Genomic DNA, 22,100 nt, shown 5'->3' on the forward strand with positions numbered 1-22,100 from the left:
ACTAATTATTGATATTAATAAATTAATTAATAAATTAATTAATTAATTGACTATTGAAAGTTTACACCTTTAGCCTTAGGGCGTAAGGGGCTTAGCGTTTTAGCGGGCTACAAGCCCAAACAACCATCACAATAGTTCATTTTGCACTATTGAGAATTTTGAGTAAACTACTTCTGTTGTTACCTATAAGCGTCTGTTGCCGTTGGCTCATGTCCAAAAAGACATGCAAAATAAAATAGATTTTGGCACATTCTTTAAGGCAAGCGGTAACTTAATCTGGATCCCTAAGATACATTTTTAACTCCTTGCTTTTATATAGAGAAGCACCGTGCATGATTTCATGTTTAGCCGAACCTTAATTACATTGAAGACCTTTATTTTCTTTAGGGCCGAAAGTTGTTACACTTAGGACCTTTATTTCGATTTATTACATTTAGGACAAAAAGTTATTACACTTAGGACCTTTATTACATTTAGGACCAAAAGTTATTACACTTAGGACCTTTATTACATTTAGGGACATTTATTACATTTGAGGCTTCAACAGGTCCAAAAGAATCGAAGAAGAAAGTGCTACACGCGGTGTTCAAAATGAAGATTTTTGGCCCTTGTGATGTTATGCCACCACGTAGATTAAGCCTCATCTTCACTCCAGATACACTTAAATTGGCATTTTCAAACTTAAAATGTATAGTTTTGGGCCTTTGTGTGAAAAGGCCACCATGTGCATTCATCCTTATTTTCACTCCAGCTCTAAAAGAACCGAATAAGAAAGTGTTACACGAGCCACTGAAATGACGATTTTGGGCCCTTCTGTTAAAATACCGCTAAGTAGATTAAAGCTTGTTTTCACTCCAGAACCAGCAAAACCGGCCAGTTTGAAACTTGAAATGTACAGTGTAGGTCTTTTCCGGAAACCCGCCATCACGTGGATTCATCCTAATGTTCACTCCAGCTGCAAAAGAATCGAATATTAAAGAAAGTGCTACACGAGCAACTGAAAATGACGATTTTGGGCCCTTGTGTTAAAATACCACCACGTATAGATTAAAGCTTATCTACCCTCCAGAACCAGCAAAACCGGTCAGTTTGAAACTTGAAATGTACAGTGTTGGTCTTATCCATAAACGGCCATCACGTGGATTTATTCTAACTTTCATTCCACGTCCAAAAGAATCGTATAAGAACGGGTAAATGAGCTACTGAAAATGACAATTTTGAACGCTTGTCTTGAATTCCCACCAAATAGATTAAAGCTTCTTTTCACACCAGTTCTAGCAAAACCTCCAGTTAGAGACTTCAGATAAACAGTTTTGGTCTTTTTAGGGAATGAACGGGTCCAGAATTATCCTAAAAGAAAGTACTACTGGCGAGCTTAAAATGAAGATGTTTGGCATTTGTGATGAAATGAACCCACATTGATCAAATCTTATCTGATAACTGGCAGTTGAAAAATTAAAATGTACTGTTTGGGCTTTTGGGAAAACGCCACCACGTGGATTCAGACTATTGTTCACTCCAGGGCCCGGTTGTTCAAAGCGCGATTAAGCTAATCCGGAATTAGCGTGAAATTTGATTTTAATTTTATAACATTTCTTTGAGGTTTTCTGTTAATATTTTCTGTCCCCAGTTTTGACATGGACCAATCTCGAACTTAACAAAACATTAGCTATGGAAAACCCTGTAAAACAAGAGAGATTAAAATCTTGATCATCCTTTAATCCTGGGTTAGCGTTAATCGTCTTTCGAACAACCCGGCCCAGGTCTAAAAGAGTCGGATAAGAAAAAGCCACGTGGAGCGCTCCAAAATGAAGATTTTTGGCCCTTCTCATATCCCACCACGTAGATAAAGCGTTATTTTCTCTCCAGATGCACAAAAAACTGGCCGTTTGAAACTTAAAATGTACATTGGAGGCCTTTTTGGAAAAATACCACCACGTGGATTCAGCCCTAAGCTCACTCTAGGTTCAAGGAAATCAAATCATTTCCGTCATGGGGAACTAAAAATAAAGATTTTTAGCCATTGGTGAAATGTTACCACCGCGTAGATCGAGCATTATTTTTACTCCATAAACACCAACAACTGCCAGGTTGAAACTTAAAATGTACATTGGGGGCCTTTGTGGCAAAATGCCACCACGTGGATTCAGCCTAATGCTCACTCCAAGTCGAAAAGAATCAAATTACTTTAGAGGTTTACATGGGGAAAACTAAAGATTGATGACGATGCTTTTAATTGATTGAGTATCTTATTGCTATTCTTTTTAAAATCAGTCAATAAATAATAATTATTTATTTCCATTCTTTATTGAGTTTATCCGGGGAGGGGAGAGGAGGCGCTCTAAGTCCAAATCCGCTAGAAAATATGAGCCAGTAACAGGCTTGGACCGGGAGTCCAAACCCGCTGGGCTATCATTTTAAATGTCTTGTTACCCACATTCACAATAAGCCAATCAGAGCGTCATGCCTACTGTTCCATTTACCCGTGAAACCAAGGACAAGAACCAACAACAAACTTAACCCACATATGGCACCTGGCTGAAATCGAACCCGGGCCATATTGGTGGGAGGCGAGCACTCTCGCTACTGCGCCATCCCCGATCCCAAACTACTTTACTATAAGTTAAGCTATTAGGTTCTTTTCCAGTATTGATGTACTTTTCGAATCTGATAAAAGAGAAAAACTGGTTTTAAAGTCCCTTTACCCAATTAAAACTATTTGATACATTTGTCAAGTGAAAAACATTTTTTTATTACTGCCTCAAATACTACATTGTATATACAGTAGAGTAAAATACATGTAAACGGAAGTAATAATTACAAGAAAATAAGCAGAATAACCTTTTTGCTGTCAACAGTTTGTTTCTGTATATAGGTGTATATTGACTATATATAGGTGCATTGGACCTTATTCCAGAATGCATTCTACAATTTCAGATCGCAAGGAAATAAACCACCCACATTAATTAACGGGCGCGCGACCGTCTTCTCTCAGCCAATAATCAATGGCGAGGAAGCCAATCGTTATTTCACTGGATATTTATAGGGCCTTTTACTGATCAATGCATTTATTGCACCTCAGTGTGGCCAATCAGATTGCACAACAGTTGTAATATCATAACTGCAGAATATTATTTTCATTCTACTAGTGTAAGAGGTATAGAAGAAAAATACGGGTGACTGGATAGATCAGAGTTAATTTAGAATATTCTTATTCTGGAATAAGGTTTGTATATGCCACCCTGCATACTACGCATTTTCCTACATCTTTCAGTTAATGCAACCGTGAAACCATTTTAGCCTGAATAAACAGAAGTCTTTCTCTGTACTCTCTGTTCCACTTAACAGCTGGTTAGCAGAACCTAATTTGCTTGCAAGGTCTGGAGGATGCCTGAGAGGTGTAAGTAAACAACAGCTGCCAAAGTAACCAAGGTATCTGTCGGCCAACTGTCGGTGACCTGTTGGTAGACTGGCGGTAATGTGTCAGCCGACAGTTGGCCAACAGTCGGCTGACAGGTTTTTCTGGTAGCTATTCTTCACTAATAGCTGAGATTTGACGTGAACTATTCCATATTGATCAGGGCTGTCACCAAGGACCGAGGGTCAGGGATTTCCCCCACCTACTATGAGCATAACTGATAACCCCTGGCTACTTTCATACAAAAAAATAAAATAGAATCAAAAGAACTTTCTAGCAGTTAAATTCCCTGCCCACTCATTATTGATGCTCTCGTTCTTCAGAGATCTATTCATTGTCTTATTAGCCGTTCCTTGGTTTCAAATTTTGGTGTGTAAGAAACAGCCACACCAAGGAACGTTACAGACCTCTGAATAGCTGCATCTTCAGAATCGAATCTTTTGGGTCTGAAATCACTAATGTCTCTCAGTGCTGGAAGAATTAAGAGAGAGATGACTCTGTTTACTCAGACTAGCAGCTGTTTTGTGTTGCAAGCACAATTAAAGTTCTAAAACCTAAGCTCCCTACCTACAAAGCTGTTCTTGCTATATATACTGATGCACCTTCATGCACCAATAGACAGATAAACTTTTTTACCAGATCTACTACTTATTAGATGCACCATAAGGGGGACCAAGTTTTTTCATTCCATACCAATTGATTTGCATTTTTGTGTGTTTGTATGGACATTACAGGGACTATGTCACGGATATTGACAGATTTTTGAACAGCCAAAATTTATATTTGTGTCTTAGGAAACTTAAAAAAAATGGTCCATTTTTATTAATAATTGCTCTTTTAGAGCACTAAAACTGTTTAAAAGGGCGTTTGGCTGCGGATGGCTTAGATGGAAATGGATTGCAATTTGAAAACGTTAGCCAACGTTTTCAAATTGTTTCCGCGCCTTCAAAAAATATATATTTATAGCCAAAGTTTGATTTCTATCCCCAAATAAAGGTTATATCTTCAGTTAAATGTTTAAAGATAGTGTTTTTTTTTCATGGGTAAAGTTGCCTACCACTTATGTCAGAACAGTTTAGACCAAAAATCTGCGAAATCCCCGTGACACACTCCCTTTAAGGGAAATCTCTTGCATGTTCAAAATTTTTTTACACTTTCTATCTGTAAACATAGATCTTAAAACTTTTTCAAAGAGTAACATGTGATTTGAAAACATGTTATTACATATGATACAACGTAATATTGCGTTCTGATAGTGGAAATAAATAATATTTGAATGAACTTAATTTTTTTATAGTTTTTGGTTGCATGGTAGAAACAAAAACAGGCAAAAATTATCAATTCTTTTGTTTGATTGATAATATTAGGAAATGTAAACGCTACAAATTTTGCATTCTTTATTAGTTTTTATCCATCGTCTATATTGCCAGTGATGAGACCATAGTTAGTAGAATGAATCTTGGTCTTTTCTGGGCAGCTCCCTTTTCCGTTTATAGTGCATCTTGATTCGTGTTATGTTTGCAGAGTTATTGTATTTATACAATATGCTGTCTTTCGAAATTTTGAACCGCATCAATCATTGTGTTTCTCAAATTAAAAAATAACTAAAACAATATTCAATTCTTAGTTGTGGTAATAATTTAAAACTGACATCTCAAAAGTTCCCAAGTAAAAATTTATTATTTTGATGAAAAAACTTCTTTGCTTCTTGTACATGTTTATGGCCTCTTACCGATATATAATACAGCTGAGTTAGAAAAGAGTTAAAAAGCCACTATTGGTAACAGTATTAACCAATACTGGTCACCAATGATCACCAATGTGCAGTACTGTAAAATACCATTACAGTAAAAACCCACGTGTAAGAACCTACTTTTTTCAGAGTTTGGCAAAACAGGTTCTTGTATTATGGGGTACTTATCGACAGTTTAGGCTAAGTAGGTTCTTAATTAGGTTCTTAATTTCTACAGAGTAGACATTGTTGTTGATTATCAGAAAATAGTATAAAATCATGTCTGTTCTTCATTATAAATATTTATTAATGTACCCATGTTGCCAAAAGTTCAACAACATAAATTGATCAATGATACAGTACTGTATATAAAATGTATCTCGATCACCTTTTTGGTTTTTGGTAAAAAGATATATAAATTAAATAGTTAAACCCCACATATAAGAACCTGTTGGAATTTGTTTGGCTAAACAGGTTCTTATATTTTGGGGTATTAAAAAAGGAAATTTCTGCCAGAAGGTTCTTTTAAAATCCCTAGGTTCTTACACGCGGGTTTTTACTGTATAAGCCACAGTTTATACAACTTTGTAAGGGGCAAATTAGACGGTAAGATGTTGCATACGATTATCTCATGCGACACGCTTACGCCATGACTACAACAAGATTCATGTATGGAAAATAAACCTACCACATCCTTACGACAGACGTGCTAAGACATGTTGTAGGCCTGTCACTAGCTTGTCACACATGGGGAAGTCGTACCGTGTATATCAGCCCTAAGGGGTCTTTAGGTGGACTTCTAAATTGGGGACCTTGTATCAAGGGGGGAGGGGCTAATAAGCAACATAAAAAATCATTTGGAATGAGCTTTCTGGGCTTTTAAACAATAAGATTTTCCCTTGTCCGACTCCCATTGGGACCCAATGCTAGCCATTCTGTAGCACCAATTTTAGCTGGCAATTAACAACAGAAGACTCGTCAGAGCTCCAGCAGGTTTCAGATCATTTTTAAAGCCCTGCTTATAGCCAGAATATGGGCATATAACCAGATGGGTGATCAGAAGTGGGGCTTACAACAGGCATTTTACAGTAGTTCTTTAAAGTAATAATTTCTTTTTGAACATTAGCAATGTAAAACCTAGATATTTCATTTATCAAGTTGTATAAGAGCTAGTCAAGGGTAAAGTTTGGTTACCTAATTAATGTATCAACATTCAAAATCATAAATAACTAGACTTAAATTTAAACGACAAAAAGAACCTACAAGTAGCAATGAATATCCCAAAATTGCACAACAAAGATGCACCTGTCCACCACTAGTGAAGGTGTTATGCCAATACTATCTTCGACCATTACTTGTAGAATTTGTTGTTGAATTACTACTTGACATTACTCTTGTTGTTGTTAATGTCGGTTGAATAATTGATGTATTATTGTTCTGTTCACATCTCACCATTGGATCAACGTGTAAGCAATCTTCCAAATTCCTATACCCTTGTTTTGATTCTGTTAGGAGAAAAAAATAACAGTTATATTATTGTTTAACCTGCTGCCTCGCTAAATGAAAGGTGGGTGCCTGAGGCTTCCACTGTGGCCAGCCAGCCCCTAGATAGAATACCTCTCCTATGGCTGGCAACTCTTCGCAACCCAGCCACGAGCCCCCATTCCAGGCCCCGGTCAACACTGATTGAATCAGTGGAAGGAGAAGAAGATGGGAGGGTGGGGTGGGGGAACGCTGAACAAACGCTGAACAAACACTGGTTGTGTCATATATGGAAATATACTTCCATGTACAGAACATTACAAGGGTTTCCTTTTCTGTCAATAAGGTGTATGAGAAGGTTTTTACAAGGCCTCACATTCCAAAAAATTGAGTACACCCCCTCTCCCTCTCCAAGCATTGATGTTTCATGAGCGCACTGTGAGTACCAACACTTAACATTTTTGCGATACAAAATGTCGGAATAATTCCATGAATCCCTTCAAAATTTCCAGCCTCATCCCAGTTAGGAAATACATTTAATAATGATACACACCTTTTAGTTCGAGACAATTAAAAGCTGAATATCCTACTTGCACTAAATTTCCTGTGTCATTTGGAACTGGCTGTAGATATGGGCATCTCTGCAACACAGTCTCACAAAGATCTACACATGTTCTCTTCTTGCTCTTTGTAGCTTCCAATAACATGGTGGCACAAATCCAGTTTTTATAGGCCTCCTAAAGGTTATGTGAAAAACACACCGTTATCTAAAAATTGGCGAACTTTACTACTGACCATTTACAAGAAATGGATGCCTTTAAAGAAATATTTGACACTTAATTACTGGTCCCAAGGGAAATAGTTACTTTTGTTTACCTCAAAATTAATCTCAATGTTTTCGAAGGCTGAGCCAACAGAAACAATGAGATTTGAGGGAAACAAAATTAACTGGTTTCTTAAAGGACCAGTGTTAAGTGGTTTTATAGCACAACAAAGACATTAGAAGATACAATGTGAAAATGACGGTTGGCGGTCAACATTTACTTTCGGTGGGAAAAAGTTTTATTGTCGGATGAGAGTGCACAGGTTTGGGGAAAAATTCCAGCTATACATTAATAATTATTACACAATTGAGGTTATCATTGCCATTCCAATATTTTCTTGGTATTGGACAAAGTATTGTCCCAAATGATCCTGCACAAATTCCTGCATTGTAATGGCTTAAAAAAATAAAATTAACACACATTAAAAACCCTCTTGTACATTCACCTAGTTTTAAAAACATAAGGGAATTCTTTTCCGACGAAACATCCAGTGGGTCATCAGTATAAACCCATTTCTGTATAAACCCATTTCTTCTTGCTTTCCACTTTCTTCTATCAAAATCTTTATCAGTCATGTAATAAACCTCTTATTAACCAAGCTTGCTCGGGACCATTATACTGGCGTTTGGTTTTTTTCTGTACAGACCTTGCAGTCTGTACTGTCAAGACCTCAGGCCAATGTTCTCCCAGTATGGCCCTCATGCCTGGTTAATGAGATGTATATACTGATTGAAACTCATACAGATACACAAGCAGGATCAAAGAGGCTATTCACATAAGATTCACCCAAACAACACAAATACAGATTGTGAAATTGAGATCCTGGAAACATGGATGCCCATGATAAAGAATCACACAACCATTCCACTTAGTCATCTGGCGGAATACAGGTTTTTCTCGCCTGCAGCACGCCAATTTTTACCGACCAGTTTTCTGGTTGACGGTGTGTCGGGGTATCACAGCGTTCATATCCAATCAGGGAATGCAATGAGACGTCACTTATCCAGGAAACTTGGTCCTTTCGAAATCCGTCATTTGTTCTACAAATGTTCTCGACGTGAGAGAAAGTGTAGACGTGCAAAGGAAATGAACATCAGAGAAGCTATAAACGCGGGTTTAACGAAGCTTGCTTTCAAGGGAATAGGAGAGATTCAACGAGCACAGTTTTTACAGATAATTTAGTCAAACAGCTTTCTTTGTCTAGCTTCTCACCAAGGAAAATTTCTCAGTTCACGCAAGCTGGCGACTTAGTAAGGCCCGTTTAAAAGCTTTCGGTGAAAACTCGGGTTCGAAACCCCCTTCCACGCACAAGATACAGACTGTTTCTTTCGATTTTGGGGAAGGACTGACCCGGGAAACAGTTTGCTGGGGTCATCTCAATTCATTGTGAAATTCAGGCACGTATCCAGTCATTTGAGGAATGTTTATTTAAACAAGTGATTTGCGGGCGGCCTGTTAAATTTACTTAACACCCATCACTTTTTGCGCCTACAACATGCAAATTCAATTTAAAGGTCAAATGAACAGAAATTTCAAAATGTCATTTTAACCAACCAAACGCTAAAACTATCCGAGCCTTAAAGCGTGAATAACAGCAAAAATTACGAAGATTTCCGAAGACTTCACAAAAACGTTTTTGAATGACTGCCCACTGAAATTGAAGGAATGGAACGAGTTTTTGACGTCATAATTGGTTATTTTGAAGACGACCGCAGACCGATTCCACAGACCGCACCGACGGCATCCTCAACGACAACTTCTGGTGGAAAATGAATTTATATTTTACTTGAGAATCTCGCAACTTTCTGGACGTATTCTGCTTATTTATTGCTTTTAGAACTAGCTCCCGCTGAATATTCAAAGAGAGCGTTTAACCCCAAATAGAAAAAACCGAATATTAGCCGTCATGGCTGAAGTTGTCCAAAATACGCAGAATTTCGTCATTTCACGTTGCTGTTCGACAGAGAACGGCTTTGAAGTGTATCAAGATTCAAAACGCATGTGCAGATAATTCTGCTCATTAACGTAAAATGCTAATGAGAAGAACAATAAGGATTCCTGATTTGTTTTCATACCAGCGTGCATTCTACCTATGTCTCACATGATTATGCAAAATGACAGCAAGCAAAACTTTAAGCTATTTTTGAGCTTTAGCTATTTTATTTAAAAAAATGCACGTCTCTGAACAACAACCAGCAATTACTCAACTGAAAAACGGCCGAACAGAACAAAATAACTGCTTGAAAACTCACTGAACACATTTATTTAAATTCTAATGTGCGGTCTGCGGAATCGGTCTGCGGTCGTCTTCAAAAACACCAATTATGACGTCACAAGTTTTTATTTCCGACAATTTTTCCGAGCACTCTACGATTATGAAGGCCTAGAAAAAGCATTTTTCAACTTGCAATATCTCTGCGATGCAATGTCTGATTACTTTGAAACTTCGGGATATGTTTATTTGGCTCTTAATAAACACATGGGCAAAAAATAAAAAAATCGAAATTTCTGTTCATTTGACCTTTAATTTCTTGCAGGCGGAACAAGTCGACTCGATCGCTTGCTATCGCGACTTCGTCGCTCATTTATCGCAACTTTGTCGCTCAAAAGAGTCGACTTGTAGCAAGCCTACCATACCACTCAGAGAACATCTTCCTGCATGAACAGTGAGGAAAAGTAAAAGTAAAAGTGGCTAGCACCCACTAAGATACAGACAACTATTCTGGGACTTGGAAATTCCAGAAAGGGGGAATGATAATTATAACACGAATAAAAACATTAGAAATGGCATGCTCGTGTTTGTTTATTCATCATACCACGAATCTTTAGATTGTTTTTAATACCCCAAAAAATCTGTACTTAGATCAAGCCACCCCAAAAAATACTTGCCAAATTATCCTACCCGCAAAAAATCCCAGAATCGAATATTTCAAACCCAAAAAAATCCTTTGATCATCCCCGTCACTTGAAATCCTGAGAAATGGCATGCTCGTGTTTGTTTATTCATCATACCACGAATCTTTAGATTGGTTTTAATACCCCAAAAAATCTGTACTTAGATCAAGCCACCCCAAAAAAATACTTGCCAAATTTTCCAACCCCAAAAAATCCCAGAATCGAATATTTCAAACCCAAAAAATCCTTTGATCATCCCCGTCACTTGAAATCCTGAGTGCTGCCCCTCAGCTAGAAACGTTCGGAGCAAAACGACAGAACATCCTCAGATATCTTCAGATATCTTTGGAAATGATTGGATCATCTTTGAATGTCTCACACCTTTGATTTGGAAGATATTGGCAAGTAGAACATACCGTTATTAATTATGCTTGGCTAAAGTCAAGTCAAAAGGAAATCACTGCAAGGATCACATTTCTGAATCAAATTATGTCATATTGCTTTTGAAATAATATTTGGACAGGAGCAATGATTTCATAATCATTGATTTCCAAATGCTTTGCTGTTTTTAATACGACATTAATTTCTATTTTGTGTCATTTGATCTTTAAATTTACAAAGGAAACAAAATGTGTGGGCCGACATGGGGAAATCAAGAGAGAAATATCACAGTCACAGACAAAACTTTCAATCCACTATCATGCAGTGGTTTCAAATTGTGCAAACCACAGACATTTGTATGACTCCCATGACCGTTTTTTAAAGCCACAACTTTCAAGTATGCAGAAAAGCATTTATACTTCAAGGACCCAGTTTAAACTTCTTTAAACCAACAACTCACTAGAATTCACTCCTTTTTATTTGTTTATTTTTTTTTAAATTGCATAGTGTTGTCCATTTGGATCAAAATTTTACTTCACATATTTTTTATTGCAATTGTTTTCTCAGAAAGGATTGTGGTAGTAGGAAAAGGAACATCTTAAATCAAGGAGAGTACCGTAAAGTTCCGTGTATAAGCCGCACCCGTAGATAAGCCGCACCCCCGATTTGGAAGCTCAAATTTTGGGAAAAAAAATATACAGACCATAAATTTTGAAGTTCAAGTGAAGTTCTATTGGTAAACAATCAAGCGCAAACAAGCACAGTTTCGAGACACTGACACGGCGGTTGTTGCAATGTTTAATATAAATTAAGTCTTACGAAAGCTAAATTTCACTTGTCATACCTCCTTTTTAGTTTGAGTTCACAATATCTTAAACTTAGATGCTCTCTTGATATCATTTTTTCGAGATTATCACTTCTAAACACTCCTGAAACACCCGGGGGGGTACTCCCTATAATGGCCTATACGGGGAGGCTCCGCCCGAAAGGGGTACCTTTTTCAGGCTCCAGGTATATAAAAGGGTAGGGATTTCACAAGTTCAGGTATATGAAAGGGTAGGGAAATCTGCCATAATGATATTTTAAGGCCTTAAAACATTTAAAATATTTCGAGCAGACGCAACTTTTGGCTGTTTATTAAGCGCTACATAAAAATGACAAGAAAACTTCCCGTTTTGGGTAAATGCGATGTCGTTTAGGTATACGAAAGGGGTGCCTTTTTGCATTAAAAGGTATACAAAAGGGGTACCTTTTCTATCAAAATGGTATATAAAAGGGTAAGGGGTTGGATCTCCGGGCGGAGCCTCCCTGTACAAAACTTTTTCGAGTACCCCCCCCCGGGCTGAAACACTTGTAATTCGTTCGAATCGTTCGCGAATGATGAATGCTTAGTAGCCAAGCTCTGAATTGTAGAGAGGAGTCTGGGCATTAAAAACAAACATGGCAGCATTTCCTTCGGAAGAAACCACGTTTTTATTTCAAGATTCTTGGAAACTGCTACCCGCAACAGGATAAAAACTTCATGCAGAATAAGAGTTTGTTAATCCAGCAGATGTATTTGCTGTGAAGGTCAATAAAAAACCGAAGCGGTCGGCCATTTGCCTTGTGAGTATTTGCGTTTATCTTGGTGCCTTCTCGCACGTTACTACAGTTTCTCGCGGAAAGAATTGATTCGAAGTGACTAGCAGGCTTCACTGCAAACAGCTTTGCAGGGGAACTAAAAGGTAGTGAACAACAACAAAGTTTTTAGGTTGTTATATGTTTATTTAATGACGTCTTGAGAAGTTTTTTATGAATATTAATTAGGCCTTTGAGAACTCCAACCAGAGATGTTTCCGTAGATAAGCCGCACCCCCGATTTTTGACTTGAAATTAGAGGAAAAAGGTGCGGCTTATACACGGAACTTTACGGTAACTGTTTTACAGTACCATGATAAAAAGATCATTCACAATTTTTTTTCCTGTCTCCAATAATTGCCCTTTCTTGAACTCCTGATATAAATAATTATAATAATAAAAAACGACACTAAATTAAATCATTACAGCTACTATCACAATAATTAAGAGAGATAGCATTATGGTCTGTAGGGGTGTCGAATGGTTAATTTAAGACTTAGTGAGGCAGCAAGACCTATATCTTTTCTGGGAGCCCAATGTTTATTAGCCATGCAAAAGAAATTGAGACCTAAGAAGGATTCCCAGAAAATTTGAGAAGACCTCTGATATTTGACTACCGTAATAATTCGATTTAGCGCCCGGGGCGCTTATTTACTTTTGGCACCTCAAGAGAGGGCGCTTATTCGAGACAGGGCGCTTATTCGGGACAGGGCGCTAGTTTAATTTTTTGAGAAACAACCAAATGTATCTAACAATAACACGAACTGTAACAGTTAGAAATTGTTAAAAGTTCAGTTACTTTTAAAGTAATTGTTCATTTTAACAGTAAATATATGCATGAACAGCACGGTGAACGGTCAGGAGTTTATCTAGTTGACGTCAACCACTTCAGTTGGGGCAGTTATCCACAATAGGGGCACTTATTAGAATAGGGGTGCTTATAAGAATGGGGGCGCTTATAAGAATGGGGGCGCTTATTGGAATAGGGGCGCTTATTTACAAAAACACATTCGAAGGGGGGCGCTTATTCAGAAGGGGGCGCTTATTGAAAGGAGGGCGCTAAATCGAATCATTACGGTAAAACGCTGCGAGCCACGTTTTTTTAAAGGACCATCCCCTTACCCTTCTTATATTTCCTCATAAAAAAATATAATTATATACTGTATTAACTGATTAAACACCACCCTCCAATAAATGTCACATTTTAGAGCAGAAATATTAGTAAACGCAGCCCTCGACTCAAAAGCAAATGCAGTAATTAATCAAGTTCCAGCAAGCCTAAAATAATTATTTTACTTGATTGTAACGATGTTTTAAGATATTTAAAACTACTTTTGAGACAAGCACTACAACATGTTCCTGTTTTTTAAAGTTCAATAATGTTCAATTACCAAGCCATTGTTTGCAAGAAAGAAATTGAATTTTAAATAAATACAGCCCTCATATAAATGCCACCCTCAAATAAACGCCACATTCGACTCACGATAAACTTAATAGACGCTGCGGCGTTTATTTGAATAAATACGGTTTTTTATTTTGGGAAATTTCAGCTTAGGTTTAACCATAGCCTTTGCTTGCAGCACAAGCTTATCTAAAGACGTAGCTCCACATGATTTAATTAATTACCCCAGGTGATGATATACAAGGTATGATCACTTGGGGAGCATGGTTTATTTATAGATCTGATTATCTCATTCCATTCCATTCAACTTATAGTTGACTCCATTCAATCATCAAGGCTTTGTACAAAGCAATACTCAGATTGTGTTGGAAAATGTTCATTTGATGTACACCCAGAAATCTTAGTAAAATAGCTTTTTAAGGTTTTCAAATCCAAAAATCACAGGGCTGTTCTTTTCAGACAGATCATATTATGTACAACATAGTGTCTTTTGTGTACCCTTTTTTTTTCTTCCAGTCTATGAGTCAAAAATCTAAAGAAAAACTATATTTTAAACTTTATATTGCTAGTTTATTTGGGACCATTCAAATGAAAGCTGTTGAACAGTGCAGCACAGTTGAGTTCCTATAACTCGAAACCCTCAACAACTGGAACCCCCCACTAACTTTTTTTTTCATTTCCATACAGGTTATTTTTTGCTTATTTTAACTTTGATGACTCCAGTAACTCCAATTCCCCTTGTAGGTTCGAGTTATCCAGATTCAACTGTACTTTCCTGTGGTATTCTTAATAGTGCTGTAGTGGGGGGGGGGCAAGATGGTTATAAATTTTAACTCTTGCTATCATGGGGTACTTTGTCATACAGTACAAAGTGATTCTAACTGTGACATCTAAATAAAACCCAAGCAGGTTTGTGACCATTCAAATTAAAGCTATGGAGCAGTGCTTCCATGTGGTACTGTAAATTGTGTTGTGCGCAACTTTGTACAAAGTCTGTGGAAGAATATTAAGCCAGTGTGTGACTATTCAAGTAAAAACTATGGAGTGGCGCTTTCATGTGGTACCGTTTATTTTGTTGTTCACAAGTCCATGGGTGAAACCCTAGTGAGTAACCATTCAAATGAAACCCATTAATCAGAATTTGCATGTGGTACTGGTTTTTTATGTTGTATGTACTATTTGGACTGCAAGAGAGTACCCTAGTGTGTGACCATTCAAATGAAAACTATTAAACAATATTTTTATGTGGTACTGTTCATCATGCTGTATAAGGTGGTTCTAACTTTTAAGACCGTGGATGAAACCCTTATGTGACCATTCAACTGAAAGCAGTGCACCGGTACTTTCATGTGGTACTGATTATTATGCAGCTGAATAAGGTGATTCTACCTTTTAAGTCTGTGTCCTAGCGTGTGACCATTCAAATGAAAGCTATTGAACAGTACTTTCATGTGGTGCTGTTTGAGTATTTGATTTAACCAAAATTTAAATTTTGGAATGTGTTTTTTTCAAATGGTGATCTTGCAGGGCACTCAAGTAGAGAAAATGTTTTAAAGAGTTCTGACTTAGTACAGGTTTATTTAAAGCAGGTCTGGTAAGGTCCCTCAATCTCACAATCTGCGTATTTACTGCAAGTTGGTTTATTTGAGACAGATATATCAGTGAGAAATCATTGATCTGTACATGCTGGGGTTTAAATGGTCAACAAAGAACATTCCTGACAAGCAATTAAATGCATGTAAAGAATATTTATCATCAAGTCAAAACATATGTTTCCTACTTTGCACACTGTCATTAAATATCTCTTTTAGTTCTGTTCAAAACTGTGTACAAAACGTATCACTGATAGTGTAGCTATACTGTGTATGGTCTGAACAATGACAGTCTTTATGTAATTGTGCTTCAAAATACGTTTTTGACAATGACTTATTAGAATATTAAAATGACAGGTTTTCTTGCATTAGTAGACCATTTATGCTCTGAATCTCTAAACAATGTTTTCCACATGGATGAGATTTTACTAAAACATTGTTTTATGTGGAGGTTGATTAATGAGAATACATACCATACTCAAACACAAACCAACCAAAATTAATTAAACCTACACAGGAGGCTGCTTTGAATTTTAACATAAATATTGACATTGTGGGAAAAAATCAGCACAAATACATTAAAGGGAAACTGGGAAATCACATGGCATGATAAGAAATTTTACGAATAAAAATGTTTGATTTCCCATCAGAATAAGGAGTACAAATCCATATGAAAAATGGAATTTGACAAATTCTGATTGATGAGTTATATTTTGTGGAATGTGTTAACAGCAGGATAAACCATAATATTGCATAATATTGTTTTGCTTTTAAGAATAATAATGAGTAAAATTTGAAGCTTCAAGACAAAATTTATGTTATAATATAATATGTACAATCATTATAATATGCAAAAATAATGATAATGTTTAAAAAGTTAAACCCTCAGAAAGGTTGTGTATTATAAACCCTCAAATTATAAATAATACATTGAGATGTTTTTATAAAAAGGAAATAATTTTGTACTTGATAATGATTTTACGAATAAATTTTAGCAGTGGGTTGATTCTAGATAGGAAGCTTAAAATTTAAGCTGTTTGAATTTTTGAATTTTTGAATTTAAATAATAACAATTCAATGAAGTTATCACTTGTAAGAATCAAGCAAATAAGTTAAATGTTCAATATTTAAATAAAATACAGTTGTGGATGATAATGAGAATTTTAATAAAAAATTTTCAGCCCCTGAAATATGCTGGAAAGAATATATATTTTGCAGACTATGGGCCCTCAAACTAAAATAAATATTAAAAATAATCATTAAAATATATAAGCCATTTAACTCTAACTGACCAAAATAAAGCACCAAATTTTAATTTATTTATATTTACTGATATTCAAACATTTCTTTTAATATTTAAAAGTTCTGTGAATTTAAATAATACATTAAGACAATACTTCCTAGTTTACGAATTTCTTTATTCTCGCTTTTTTCAAGATGTGTTGATTATTCCAAACACGAATACAATAATTTGCAACATTAAAACATATTAATTTTAACACAAAAAAAATTAAAGTTGCATAATTTCTTTCAAAATCCTTTTATCTTTTGAATTTCTATCCGAGATTTTTGAAAATTTGTAAAATAACTTGCGAAAAGAAAATGGCACGCGTGCGTATATTCGAAACATGTGACAGCTTCTTGATTGCTTTTCAAATCCAAACAGAGATCGAAACGCAAAAAGACAAAATGCAAACACATTTGTCTGCAGATCAAATACACATAAGCGCGACCTGACACCCGTCAAAAAAACCACTAAAAACGTGGTACTTTACATTATTATTCGCGACGCCAAAATTAAAGAGCGTTTTACCCCAAGCGCCGTCAAATTGCTCCAGAATCGATGAAAATTCGGCCACTGAATGAAAAGTAGAAAGATTTTGATGTAATTTTCTTTGTACAACACAAAAGTGCTTTTTCACAGCAGGGTGCTAAAGCTACGCGCGTATTTTACATTCTCGAGTTCAAATGGAAACTGATCGATCTTTGAAACCGCACGCTGCATCTGTTTGCTGTTTCAAAGAAACGAGCTCATTAATTCGACTCTTTCGTCTTTGTTTGCGAAGACCTTGCTCTCGAATAAAGACGGCATACAATGTGAATGCTAAAACACTAATACAACCGATGGCACTTATAGATTGTTGATGGACTTAAATAGTATTTAGGTCAGCTAGATTGTGACATTTCTTGTAGTTAATCCTATTCAAGAGCGATCATGGGGATTTTTTTTGTGTGTGCGAATGAGAAAACCTTATCAAGAAATACATATCAGTTGCAGTGTACATGTAAAGACTTCTCGTGCGATCAAATCAATATAACAGCAGAGTTCATTCAAATAAATTACCGTGTCTATAATTTGGTCGATTACAAGTCTTTTCGATATGTACAATAAATGAATATGGTTCATGGTCGTTTCTTGTATGATGATTTGCCGGATCTATTAAAATATATGTTTACTGTACCGAGCTTAAAGCTGTCTGACTGTACTTTACACAACGTAAAAACACTGAAAAACAGCGTCGATTGAAAACGAACGTGATTTAAACCAGCGGGGATGTACACGACTTCCTTTCACCTGTTTCGGCAGTGTATAAAAGAAAATTATTTTAGTAAAAAGCCAGCGCATAAAAATCGCGTTTTAATTTGAAAAGCATTCACCGACTGTAAACTTCACTCTTACATTTTAAAACGCAAATTGCCGCCGAATAAAGACCGGCTTGAGTATTTGTGACACGATCGAATGTGAAGGTCGCACTGATTTTTCACGCTTCGCTGTTCATCAACAAAGAAAAGCGAATGATATAAAAAGTTGTAAACAAAAGCGGCGTTCCGCTGTTCTTTCTAATTTCTTGTACAGGCGAATTTGATTAATCAAAGAAAGGAAAAACCATTCACTTGAATGATGGTGATGGGCTAAGTGGCTCACTGCGGCAACAAAGGGCTTATGAAAAGAGTTATTTTGTGTTGTTGTCAAATTGTATTTTATTACTCTAAAGCCACTACGGTAAAATCGGACACGGTTAAATCGATCGTTGCGACAAAATTCAAAAGCAATTTAGCCCTGGGAAACGACAGCATATCACGTAAAATACACAGAGAACTAGAATCATTTAACATTTACATCCTTCATTAAAAGAATATGATATAAATTTACGTTCAAATTACTCACCAGACAGTCGAGGCAAGTTGAAGTCGCAGAGTAAGTGTGTGTTCGCTCATCATTTTCTCCACATTCAGTCCTTTGTATAATTTCCTCGAAATTTTTGTAGCTACGATAAGCCGCATTGTCTACTCCTTGTAGTATGTTTAATTGCTCTCGACAAGAAGTTCTGTTCCGCAGAAACGCGCCATTCAAAATCTCCTTTAGCGCAAAGGATGAACAAAATTCCAAGCGGTAGTGGTCTTCTAGTGTTCGATTCCCGCAGTCTTCGCAAACGCACTCAAGATTATTAGTCCAACATTTTGAGGTGTTTGGTCGCATTCCGCAACAATTGAGAGACTTAATATCTATCTCTTCGCCAACACCCGACGTTGAAGCCCTGATAAGTAGCATTAAGACAACTAGAAGCCGCAGCGGTGAGGGCAGCCGAAAGATTCCGCAGCACAACTGTCGACGGGTTTTACTCCATGTGAAGAGGGCCACCACTTCTGTTGAACGCATAAGCGATCCGACACATCGAGAATTGACTACGTAGATGAAGAACCAACACGAGCTGAAACACCTCTTGAAAGCTGGCAAAAATCATACAAGGTCGAGAAATGTCGCGGTGCTGTTGAACCAAGCGAGCTGAGTAGATTCGATTGAAGTGCGGACTCTTTGAGCGGGGGAAGATAATTTACGGACTTCCCGGCATTTAGTTACGGCCCTTCATTAATTTATAGAACGCACAAGAGACTCTCTCAGAGGTCTTCTCCGATGTCAGCTAACTTTGGATCAGAAATTTGTAAACAAGACTGTTAGGTAAAGCGGAATTGGAAATGAGCAGCAAATTTTTTCTTCCAATACTGGCGTGAAGAGGCTTCCAGCGTTTTGATGAACAACGCATGTGCCGTGACAGCCGTGTTGTCACTTAGATGTCCCTTGAGTATTGGAAAATATTTTATTTATACGTAAACGTCACAAATAAAATATCCGGTATATAAACACCGATACATCACGACAAAGAGGGAGAAACAGGAAAACTTAAGCGAAAAAAAATATTTCCCTGCGTTCCATATAAATAATGAATCGGAAAGCTGCAAAGTTCAATTTCCCAAGTTTAATACAGATCGAGTTTGACGTGTCACGTAACCTTGGACATTTTAAATTGATTGGCGAACAATTTGCTGCTTTCCGCTTGGTTTCGCAATTATTTGAATATATTTCTATCATTTCTTCAAACGTTTAACACCTAGTTCACAGATTAGGTTCATTCACTTTTTATTCTCGTTTGTTGTTGTGTTTATTGGAGCCTGTCTTGTGGAAAGCAATTCGACATCTGCCGCAGAAATGGATTGTTCCAGACAAATGTTTTGAATACCTCTTTTGTTGCCTTGAAGAGGCTTAAAAAATAAATTACCTTTATTTATACACGGTAACCTGTGGCGTTAACGATAAGATGATAATATTTGGCATTCGAAATTAAGAAAATACAAATAAATTCAACAAGTGGAAACTGCGTCAATCCCATTACTACATTGTTTCTTTAAAAATATTTTTGATGACACAGGCTTTCCAATACATTACGTAATCAAACGCCTTAGCGTTGACAGCACTGGGGTTGATAATCTTTATCGACGTGATATTTATGCGATCCATGAAAACTCAAAAATAAAGGGTGCACAAAGAGGCATGCAGAAAATTTATTCTAGTTGTCTCGACTCCAGTCATATTCATTGAAATTTGGAAACACTCTCCATTTAGATCTTCCCGCGTTTGACGCCACAATGACCTCATAAATGTTGATTCAAGAAGATATAGGATCGAATAGGATATCGAAAAGGGAAGGAATTTTAGTTTTTAGACCTTTTATAGGCAGTAATATGCCACTTAATTTTCCGGAGCGTTGTAAGACATGAATCTAGTGCGGTAATTCGAGCAAATTTTGAACGTACGAGTTTTCGTAAAATCTCAGAGACTGAGTAGTGATTGAGAAGTTGTCAGTAGATAACATAAATATGTACTTTTATCATCATTCACGCTTTGAAGACTGTTCTCTTGGGCTTTTGAGACGTGATCCTCTTACCTATATAACACTAATGTTACTATAACCCTCTTCAGATTTTGCTAAGCCTTTTTAGTATGTCCAAATGTTCTGTGTGTCTCATCCGTGCGTTGTCTCCCAGATTGAAATATCAATCATTCTACAATAGTTCTGATACCTCACCGACCAGGGGAGGGGTCCTAGTGGAGAATACGGGCGGGCTCCGCCCGAATGGAGAATCTTTTTCAGGCTGTAGGTATACAAAAGGGTAGGGATTTACAAAAGGATAAGGAAAACTGTAATTAAGTTGTTTTAAAGGACCTTTCAAAACTGATATCTCGAACAGTTCCACATAACAGTCGATGCATTTAAGTATTGTAAGTGGTTCAGTTCAAGTGAAAAATTAAGAAAAGAGACGTAGTATATTCCTTCTGTGATATTATTAAGGAGTATTATTTTCTATCGAAGATATGTGAGGCGAAAATAGTACGTGGTAGGGTTTGAACCTCGGGCGGAGCCTCCCTGTATATTTTTGGTGCGAATTCGGATTTCCACAACTGCGTAACACACATACCCTTGCAAAGAATTTTATTCTTCATAAATTGGACAGTGTATCTCTAATCAAAGTCAAATGCCAAAAAGATGACAGGGGTGATCAACTCTTTGGAGGAAACACATAAGTCGTTTTCGTATAGGAGAACTACACCAACTTTCTTGCCGTTTTTTCGAATGAGTTTGCTGCCCTAGACAACCATACATTAACCCTTAACATGCTCAGTCCGGATTATTCCGGGATTTGGAGGAATGGCCATTCAACCACTTCTGACGTCACCAATTTACACGTCAGCAGATTGTTGTGATGTGCAACTTGTAGAGTTTGGATAGATCTTTCCACAGGACTGTCCATCTTGAACATTGACTGCATTCCGACAGAGCTAATCGAAAAAAACGTGATCAGTTTTTGGTGTAAAATTGGTGCTAAAACAGGCCAATATACCCGCACTTGATCATGGTCTCCTTTCCAGGGTTTTCCATTGATTTAGATCAAAACTTTTCAGGCCAGTAGAAGGCGAGCACAGAGTAAAAGATAGAGATAATAAGAAAGCAGAGAAAAACGAAAAGGAAAGGAGCAAGGAAAAAACTTGGAACGGTTCAGCAAAAAAAAGGCTTATGCGCATGCGCCAAGTAAAATGTTGTACATTTTTACATGGAAATTGAATAAAAAACCTACTGCAGTGTCAGAAAGTGCATTTCTAGAAAAGTTTAGAGAAATTTAGGACCGTAGAGCCAAGAAAATCGATTAACGGTTAAAAAACCCTGTTTTTTGGAGAAATTTCAGCATATTAAGGGTTAAAATAATTATGTTGCAGTGTATAATCGCATAGATTAAACCAGACCAAGTCATTCTTGACTATCATTAAGACTCTTTTTCTTGAAAAATTTCTCTTGCTGCAGTTGAAAAGAATATGCTGCCTTTGCAATAACATTTTGATTTCTAGTCTTCTCGGATAAGGACGATAAACCGTAGGCCCCGTCCCCTGCATCTTCAGTGCCACGGTCCGTAGGTGACGTAA

At 36.9% G+C, this 22,100-nt stretch overlaps 1 protein-coding gene across 1 annotated transcript; it reads right to left on the minus strand.

Annotated features, from left to right (window-relative positions):
* Nucleotides 1–5,079: 5,079 nt before the first annotated feature.
* Nucleotides 5,080–19,426, minus strand: LOC144664536 (uncharacterized). The gene is made up of 3 exons (XM_078525710.1): nucleotides 18,513–19,426; nucleotides 7,186–7,369; nucleotides 5,080–6,655 (listed from the first exon to the last, which is right to left on the minus strand). Exons 1-3 carry the CDS (start codon nucleotides 19,002–19,004, stop codon nucleotides 6,489–6,491), a joined length of 843 nt encoding a protein of 280 aa, XP_078381836.1. The 5' UTR covers nucleotides 19,005–19,426; the 3' UTR covers nucleotides 5,080–6,488.
* Nucleotides 19,427–22,100: the final 2,674 nt, after the last annotated feature.

The sequence above is a fragment of the Oculina patagonica genome, chromosome 8 (assembly GCF_052425735.1).
Source record: "Oculina patagonica isolate OP01 chromosome 8, crgOcupat, whole genome shotgun sequence".
In the NCBI taxonomy this organism is placed as follows: Eukaryota; Metazoa; Cnidaria; class Anthozoa; order Scleractinia; family Oculinidae; genus Oculina; species Oculina patagonica.